General features: G+C 50.5%; 1 protein-coding gene across 6 annotated transcripts; it reads right to left on the reverse strand.

The window, feature by feature from the left end:
• Positions 1-216: 216 nt before the first annotated feature.
• OXGR1 (oxoglutarate receptor 1) lies at positions 217-8714 on the reverse strand. Of its 6 annotated transcripts, none has more exons than XM_045839188.1 (4): positions 8638-8714; positions 4576-4646; positions 4278-4466; positions 217-2267 (listed from the first exon to the last, which is right to left on the reverse strand). In XM_045839188.1, exon 4 carries the CDS (start codon positions 2190-2192, stop codon positions 1179-1181), a length of 1014 nt encoding a protein of 337 aa, XP_045695144.1. In that variant the 5' UTR covers positions 2193-2267; positions 4278-4466; positions 4576-4646; positions 8638-8714; the 3' UTR covers positions 217-1178. The 6 variants fall into 6 exon arrangements, with proteins under 6 accessions (XP_045695144.1, XP_045695142.1, XP_045695141.1 ...); XM_045839186.1 differs by lacking the exon at positions 8638-8714 and adding exons at positions 2462-2559; positions 7094-7132 and having other exon boundaries at positions 4278-4646; XM_045839185.1 differs by having other exon boundaries at positions 4278-4646; positions 8605-8693.
• Between the last annotated feature and the right edge of the window lie 389 nt (positions 8715-9103).

The raw sequence follows: 9103 nt of genomic DNA on the forward strand, positions 1-9103 counted from the left end.
GATGTAACTGTCCGGGAAGAACCTGCAAATCCCAGACTTCCTGTGATAATCTGTCTTCTGATCCAATCATCTGCTCTGGCTCTGTTCTACAAATGATCCTTAGAATTGTTTTTGTTCTCTAAGCATGGAGAACATAAGCTTCATGTAAATATAATTATGGCAAAGCTGCATTTTCTCACAAAAATATTACCAGCCTATTCAATGATTTTAAAATTAGTTTATTAATTATATCAACACATTTGCTACGGTTTCAAATGTTCCGACTAGGCATTTTCTCAGATATTTACACTTAGCGATAATTAAGCACACACACAATTCAAAAATAGCTTTTGCTATTGTAATAGAAGTCATATTTTCATGATAGTCACACAGGAGAAAGGTATGTAAAGAGAAGTAGTGTTTCCTGGAATATTTTCCCACAGTGAGAAATCAAATATATGTTAGATTTTATTGAATACCCAATATACACATATTTAAAAGTACCTCTCTTCCCCCAAAGTGTCCTCTCCTTTCCCAGGACATGTGGATCATAACAAATACAACTTGGTAACTTCTATAACTTCAATTACAACTTGGAGAATGATCTACAGCAACAAAGATATTCTATCCCAAATGTCTTCCAGGTATTCGTTTTAGCTTTTTGCATTGGCATCTTTGAATGATCCCAAGTGTATGGTACTGACTTGCTTTAATCTACCAAACGAGCTGAAGCCTAGCGAAAAATACAGTTTCCTAACCTCCAAGTGAAGTTTGAAAAAAAGGCTTAAAAATACGAAACGTAAAAATAAAAAAAAGGAATATTGAAAAAGATACAAATAATGCCTTGAACAGTCAGGGAGTTCAATACAAACAGGCCTCAGCAGGAAGAAGTATGAAACCAGGAGTGAAAAATTGGATTTCTCCTGTCTTGGCGCCCACTCACCGAGATACCCTGGACGTGTGTTCTCCGGCGTGGCTGGAGTTCCAACGGTTTCCATTTTCCATTCTAATCCTCGGCTAATATGTATGTATCCCACTCATATATCTACCCCAGGGAGGCTCTCGATACATGGGGGCAAAGGACTGGCTTTGACACACAATTACCTGAACACACACTATTTCCTGAGACTTCCATTCAGGGAGATAGTCTGGACTACCTAGAAATTACGGGGAGAGCATCGGCGGGCCTTTCTCTTTGGTCAAGGGTTGTTTGAGTAACCGATTTTCTTCGCTGGCTCCTGGTCCCTACTGGCTTTGCATCTCACCATCGAGCAGACGGCCTGCTGAAAGTTGTCGCTGACCACCACGTACAGGAACAGGTTGCCACAGGTGTTCAGGGCGGCCAGCGGTCTGGAAACGATGTAAGCTTCGTGGATCTGATTCTCCACGGAGCAGCTGATAGAAAGCAGGCGAGATTCAATCCGAATGACCCTCAAGATGTGGAAGGGTAAAAAACATACATAAAACACCACAAGCAGCAGAATGGTCAGTCTCCGAGCTTTCTGCTTCAGGCTGCCGTGAGTGTGAGGCCCGCGAGTCAGGGCGCAGAAAATCATCGTATAGCACAGAGTCACGATTGCCAGGGGAAGGCAGAAAGCCGTTGCGGTCAGAATGAGGTTGTACCATTTGAGGGTGGCGAGGTCATCCGAACTGGTGAGGTCGAGGCAGTCCGAGCTGTTGGTCCTGGTGGTCGATGTGATCAGGAAGGTCATGGGGATGACCACCACCAGGGAGACGACCCACAGCGCAGCACAGGCCACCACGGCCCATCGGGTTTTGTGCACGTGGAAACAGCTCATCGGGTGACTGACCACAAAGTAGCGGAAGACGCTGAAGCAGGTCAGGAAGAGGATGCTGCTGTACAGGTTGAGATGGAAACTGAAGCGGACGAACTTGCACATGAACTTGCCGAAGATCCAGTTCTCGCCACTGGCGTAGTAGTGGATGAGGAAGGGGAGGCTGGTGAGATAGAGCAGGTCCGTGCAGGCGAGGTTCAGCATGATGACGGTGCTGCTCCTCCAGGGCCGCATTTTGAAAATGTACGTGGGAATGGCCACGGCGTTCCCGGGGAAGCCCACCAGGAAGATGATGCTGTAAATAGCGGGGAGGTACTGCCTCCTGAGGGGCATTTTCTCGTCAGTGCAATTTCCAAAAGCAGCGCCATGGTTGGGGAAATCAGACGCATTTGCAAAATTGTCTAATGGCTCATTCATGGTTGTCTCCTTTCATCTTGCAAGAAATCCAGAGAGTTCAGGGTGGCGATGTGAATTGACTGAGAAGTAACTTGGCTGATAAAAGAAAACAGAAAACATTAACGACAGAGTAAGAAAAACAATGATCCGCTTTTAAAGGAAAATTGCTATTTTTTTTTCTCTTTCATCTCCAAACAGGTCCTACAGAGAAGAGATTGAATTTCTAAGGAAATGGCTGTGAGGCAAGTTATTAAACACATCAAATGATAATAAGACAAAAGTTAAGTTACCGTGAGAGTTAAAATGCAGGAGTGGGAGGAACAGTCCCACGTGGAGCTGCGGAAGACGCTTTGACAAGGTCACTCTTTGGGCAAGTCCTGGGGATCACCTTGAGGGATTTAACGACAAGACCCCCCACGAGTCAAGTGCAGGCACTTGCCCTCTACTTGAGAAAACACTGAAAACTATTTCTTATTGTGCCCCTTTCACTGAAGACTAAGAGATGGAGGGAGGTGATGCAACCTCTCCCTGGTAACACCTCCAGGGGCATGGCCGGGACCCCAACCCACGCATGTCTGAGTCAGAAACGGTGCCCCTCCCACCGTACCTCCTCCTCATCTGGATCACCCTAAAACAAACACTGCCTGAACAGGAAGTGCAAAGGCCCAAAAGGACTGAATAGCGGGAATTTTCTTAATGTAGATGCCACGCATTGCACCATTATAGGTATGGTCGATTTCTTTTCAAGTTTCCTCTATTCCGATTGTCCGCGCGTGTGTCGGGGAGTGGGAGTGGAGAGGGAGGAGGGGCAGCAGTATCATGCAGCCTTCAGGGCTTGGGCTCTATCCTCCGCTGGCCTGACCTTGATTCTCAGTGTGGCTGCTGAGCGGTTGTGTATCCCTAAGTAAGTTGTTTAGATTCTCCAGGGCTGGGAAGAGTGGGATTTATATTTCCTTCTTCTTGCTTATCACGTCTTCCTAAAATATTGAGAGCGAATTTCTGCGCTGAGGAAAGCATGAAGATTATACAAAAGCAGCATTACTTACAATTAGCTTATTATTTGAGTGTAAATAGCTGTTGGTAAAACGCATCCACTGACACGTTTATGGAGTACCCACTGTGTATTAGCTGGGCACCCTGCCAGGTCCTAGTGGTACAGAATGAACAGCAGACACACAGATGGACAAGCCACAGTCTCAGTCTACTGGGGCGGGGTAGGGGGATGTGGAAATAATTGTAACACAGTGTAACTCTACCTCATGGAACTGTCCATATATATACAAATACTTGGACACTACTGGGCACATAGTAAGTGCTCAACGAATGTTATGTAGTTGTGAATCACTACGTCCTTTGATAGATGAATGGGACAAGGCTACTGGGACCACAAAGAAGGGAGGGAACAAGCTACCTGGGGAATGACAGAGGGCACTAACAGAAGGTCCTCTAGGAGGGGACATGTAAGCTGACGTGAGCGACAGGATGGAAAAGTCATTCTAGTGAAGGAAACGGCATGTGCAAATCGCCGCAGTACGAGAGCTGAGGAGGCCCAGGGGAGTTCCAGCAGCTCAGCACGGCCGCTCTAGTAGGGGGCGTTGGCCAATGAGGCTGGAAAGAAATAGCTAATAATGAAAACAACGGTGTGTCCCGTGTACAAAGCACTCCTGAAGTGTCTTCGTATGTAAGTTCATTTCATCCTCACAGCAACCTGGTGAGGGGATGCCCCGATCATGCCCATTTTACAGACGAGGAAACTCGGGCACAGAGAAGGCAATGACTTGCTCGGGGTCACATGGCTGGTTAGTAGCGAGCCCAGACAGAGAACGGGGCGGCCTGCCTGCGGCGCTGGGCAGCCGCTCGCAGCGAGCAGGTGCGAGGGGAAGAAGTGCCCTACAACGGTACAGACGAAGTAGCCCTCGTCCCAGAGGGGCTCCGTGCATCCGACCTTTAACAGTATGACCCAGGGCTATGAAAATGTCATGAGCAGGGGTACCTCCCTCCTTGGGTAAAGAGAAGGCTAAAATGAGTCAATGCACACAGTGTTTTCGAGGGGGCCTGGCACGTAGCCAGGGCTGTATGCGTGTCTGCCATCGCTGCCACTGTTACCTGGTAGCGAAATCTGCATTCTCAGGCTTTCCCTCAGCGTCGTACAGAAGTGTATTTCAGCCTGGCCCGGCCTAACAAATCTCAGGTTAGTCGATTCCTTCGCTGTCGTGCGGTGTTGAAGATGCTCTTCCAGCTCTCGCTTGGGGTGCATGCAGCACAGAAAGCTTTCCCACATTTATTACTTTTTCTCTGAATGAACCGGGAAGACCGATAGCCCAGGATGTGTGACTTGCCACTGGGCAGCGGGGAGGGTCCTCCCAGGAGAGGCCGGCCCTCCCTGGGGGCAGGGGTTACCCACCAGAAGTGAATGTTTCTCTCCTCGTCAGGTTCACTGGCGTGGAGCAGCGATGCTACTCAGGGACCCAGCACCTACACAGCAAGGAGACGGTAGGAGTCAGGCACTGCTGAGCTGCAGGGGTGCTGCGAGGCCGGGAAACCATGGTGAATAGCTTTCCCCTGGGCCAAGGCCAAGGGAAAGGGGCTCCGGAGTGCACAGTGCTTATCTGTCAACAACTTGAAAACAGAAATGGGAAGTCACCTTGTACCCAGGGACCCATCCCAGTGAGTACTGGGTGCTGAGTACCCAAAAGAACAATGAGTAACCTTAGCAAAACGTATCTTGGGCTGAAGGGCTAATGAAGCAGCAACTATTACTCAAAAAAAGAAAGTTTGGTTCTCTAATGACCTTTAAAGTAAGGCGCAAAATTAATTTCTGCCATTGCCAAATAAATCCCTGCCGTGCTATGGGGCCATTTGAAACGGTAATCCTATCAGGAAAAGCCAGGTTGCAGGTAGAAACAACCACTTTGTTATTCGAAAAAACAACAGTTCAGTTTGGGATTTCGTAAAACCGGCTGACCAATTGTCAGGGGAGGAGGGGCTAAGAAATTTAACCCGGGCCCCATAAATCTCGCCGAAAGGAAGGTTTGAGTTTACAAAATACGTGCGAATTAAGAAGAACAGACCGAAAGTGTTCTGGGCTGCGAGCCAAGTACAACGAGGCCATTTCTTTCCTCGCTAGCCCCAGGCCTCACGCGAGTCCCCGCCACCACCCAGAGGGCAGGGGTCCGCAAAGGACTCATTCACACTCAAAGGACATTGCAGAAGAACGTGGTGTAATCCTGGCTCTGTTCCCACCGAGGGTCTCGGACCACCCAAACTGACGGACTCTTTACAAACCACACATAATGATCTCTCGTGCATCGCCGTAACCAGACGTGCAACTCCGAACCACACGAGATGCCACACAAAAGCAAGCACCGAAGATTTGGGGAAATTTTATAGAGGGGGAAAAATGCTGTTACTTTACTCTGTATTTTTTACCCTAAGGTGGGGAAGAGATTGTGATCGTTGGAGGCTCCCTACAGGATACCCAGGGTTTGGGGACACATAGCTTGAGGACCCTCATCCCAATGCCAGCTTGCCTGTGAGCCTCCCCCCCCACCCCCCCACCCCGATTCCAGACTTCTGTGGATGCAGAAAGGCAGGGTCAGAAAAGCTGCCAACTACTCAAGAGGTAGCAGCATTCACTGCCTCACATCTACAGAGCATTCCTGCCTGCTTGGTGGGAACAGGGAAAGTGGGATTCATGATGAACTGTGGTTTTTCAAGGCGATCTTTTAGCTTTGTGGTCAGCTCCTTAACCAGCAATGTCCACCCCCTGGAGCTTCCCCCGCCCCTACCCCGCAATACACACCCTGGGTTTTCCTGGTGCCCATCAGGGCTGAGTACACCCATTCTCTCCTCCTTCTCCCAAGCTGCCAGTGGACCAGGGACCTAAAAACTTGGAACATTGCACCTCTCAGACCTTCCCTCAGAGAGCTCTTGGGAACTCCACTGCTGGGGTGCCATTGGGGTACCAAGAAGAAACATGGATGGGCCTTTCGTTCACAAAGATACATCTTAGTTTCCTCACCTGCATGTTTGTACACTAACTTGATTTCCTAGTAGTGGAAAACAGACCAGTTCTCACGCCAGACCAATCTGTGAGAGTGCCTGGATGTTGTTGTCCTGCCTGAGCAGGGACAGAACCCCTCCCCTCCAGGCCTCCCAGAATCCCAGCTTCCAAATAGGAATCTGCAACGCAGGCACCCCGAGACTGAAGACCCCACTAAAACTTGCCAGGTTAATGGGGCTCCAGGCTATGATTTTAGCTATTTGATCTTTGGGAGAATCAAATAAAATCTACCGAAGCTCTCTTTAAAAATGCATGCATAGACACAAAAAATGTTGCATGAGCTTTGGAGGTGTAGAGGCGATCCTAACCTAGTTCGCTTACTCTGTAGAAATGAAACAAGACGACACAAGAAGGGTTTTCTCCGTTTGCTTGCTGCGGGGGTGGGGGCAGGGGCGGGGTGTTGTGGGCCAGTGTCTCTGCGCTTTGGCTTTGCTCGCGGTAAAACCCTGAACCATGCAGAGTGAGCTCAGAACGCATCCGCGGGGCAGAATCAATCGGGGTGACAGATGAACTGTTTGTCCCCGGAAAGCCACCAAAGACCTCACGCTCCGTCGTGGAAAATGGCACGGGACGAGGTGACAGCCTGGAACTCCTCCAAGTCCCGGTGAGACAAATCTCTCGCCTTTCTTTTCCCCAAAGGACCCCCTCCCCGCCCCCTGCAAAGATGCTCGGCGCTCCTGCTGCCTACGAGAGAAGTTGGGGACTCCTGTTCCGGTCCCCTGCCCTGCAGTAGGGACGTGCCCAGGGGGCTGTGCTCCCCCCAGGCTCAGAGCGCCCACATCCTCCCACCCACATCAGGGCAGGTCCCCCGCGCCCCGCTCCCTCACTCCCGCGGGTCCGGCTCCCCATCCCGGCTCACCTGACACCCAGGGCACCACGGCCGTGCGCCCCGAGGGGCCGTCGGAGCGCGACTGCTCCCAGGAGGTGGGACGTCCTCGCGGAGACCCTAGCGCCGCCCCTGCCCCTCCCAATCCACCCAGCCCAGAGAGCCGGCAGGACCTCTGGTCCCGCCCCGGGAACTGAGCCTGTCCTCCCTTGCTCACTTCTCAGGCCGACACAGGGACCGCAGCTTCCACTCCCCGCGATCTCTAGACACACTTCCTAGCGGTTTGGCGCAAAATTGCCCAAAGGGAGCATTTGCAGAGGTGCAAAAACAGACGGGCAAGAGGGCTTCTGGTCCAGGAGGATTGCAATCCTGTCGTCCTGGTCCAGAAATCATACCACCTGCTCGCCCACCGTCCAGGGCCTTTTATTTAGCAGGGGAGGGAAGCAACCGAAATTCTGGCCCTCTAAATGAGAGACTCCTGCTCCTGGGTCTTCCCACCGTACCCACGGTCAGGTCTGCCCTCCACCCCTCAGCAAGGCAGTTTAAAAAATAGCTCGTAACTGGGAGAGAAGAGTGTGTGTCTGCCTCTCCAATCTAGGATGCAGCAGCCCTCTTGCCATATGACTTGGGAACAGCCTCTTCCCGTCTCTGGACCTCTGCTACGTAGTCCAGGGGAGTGGGATGCTAAGGGGCTTCCCAGCATCCAACGCGAGATTTCTCCATTGCGTGATGGAGAGAGCCCCCTTGTAGGCTCTGCCACGTTGATGGGCATTGACACAAACAGCGTGCCCTTGGAGCGTGCCAACGTGCAGGAGCAAGAATGTTAAGCCAGGGACCTCAGGGCCCAAGTGAGAAAGATCCTCCTCCAGCTAATGCTTGGGACGGTGCTGTATTCGGTATTTTAATTACCATGTGCATCCTTACTAGGATTTGAGTCCCAGCCTCTCTTGGGAAATACTTTGCATTTAGAGAAAAATTATTCTCCAATGGTACTTCTTTTCATTACCTCCTCAATGTGTCATTTGGAATGATCTGACCCTACTTTTGCTCCAGTCCACCCACCCATTCGCTCCCCAGACCCTCACTGCTTCCTTCTTCCTCCGTGCCAGGCGTCGAGGAGACAGAGGAGAGTGAGGAAGGAACTCTGCCCTCACAGAGCTGGTTGCCCTTGGAAAAAAATAAAAAAACTTAATTTAGAAAGTGATTAGGGTTTGACCCCGATAGATAAGAGTGCTGTGTAACCCAAGTATAAGAGAAAGAGAGGCCAGACAAGGCCTCCCGCGAGAAAGACATTTGAGCCTTTCCCCTTGGTAATCAGGATTTCCAGGCGAGGAGGAAATTACCTCGAGAAATTCTTTAAAAACAAGTGTTGGTTCCTAGAGTTTTAGAGGTGGAAGGGACATTTCAAAGTATCCAGTCCTGGGAAAGTAACACGGCAAGATGATCCCTGAGAAAGTTAAAAGTAGAATTTCCATATAACCCAGCAATTCCACTTTGGGGGTGTATAACCCTCCAACATTGAAAACAAGAGTTCAAAGAGATACCTGTATCCCCATGGTCAGCGCAGCATTACTCACAGTAGGCAAAGCGCGGAAGCAACCCGAGTGTCCACCGGGGGATGCATAGATCAACCAAACGTGATGGAGTCGCACAGGGGACTCTTCTCCAGCCTCAGGAAGGAAATGCTGACTCGCGCTGCAGCACGGGTGAACGTTATGCTAAGTGCAATGAGCTGGTCACAAGAGGGCGCACGCTGTGTGACTCTACCTGCACGCAACCCGCAGAGCAGTGGGACTAGGAGACAGAAAGTAGCACGGTGGTTGCCGGGGCTGGCAGCAGAGGGAATGGGAAGCGTTCGTGTATTGGGTGCAGAGCCTGTTGCACAAGACGAAGGAGTTCTGGGGCTGGGCAGCGGCGCTGGCAGCAGCACCACAGGGATGGACTTGGTGCCCCTCCAGTGCACCCTTAAGAAGGGTTGAGGTGGCCAATTTTACGTGGTGTGTATTTCACCACGATTTTTAAAATTTTATTTAAAAATCCAAT

This window comes from Phyllostomus hastatus, unplaced genomic scaffold (genome assembly GCF_019186645.2).
Source record: "Phyllostomus hastatus isolate PE091 unplaced genomic scaffold, TTU_PhHast_1.1 phas_contig_29, whole genome shotgun sequence".
Lineage (NCBI taxonomy): Eukaryota > Metazoa > Chordata > Mammalia > Chiroptera > Phyllostomidae > Phyllostomus > Phyllostomus hastatus.

Excerpts from the sequence above, each read along its gene's own strand:
- OXGR1 (XM_045839188.1), bottom strand. The coding sequence starts at position 2,192 with ATGAATGAGCCATTAGACAATTTTGCAAATGCGTCTGATTTCCCCAAC.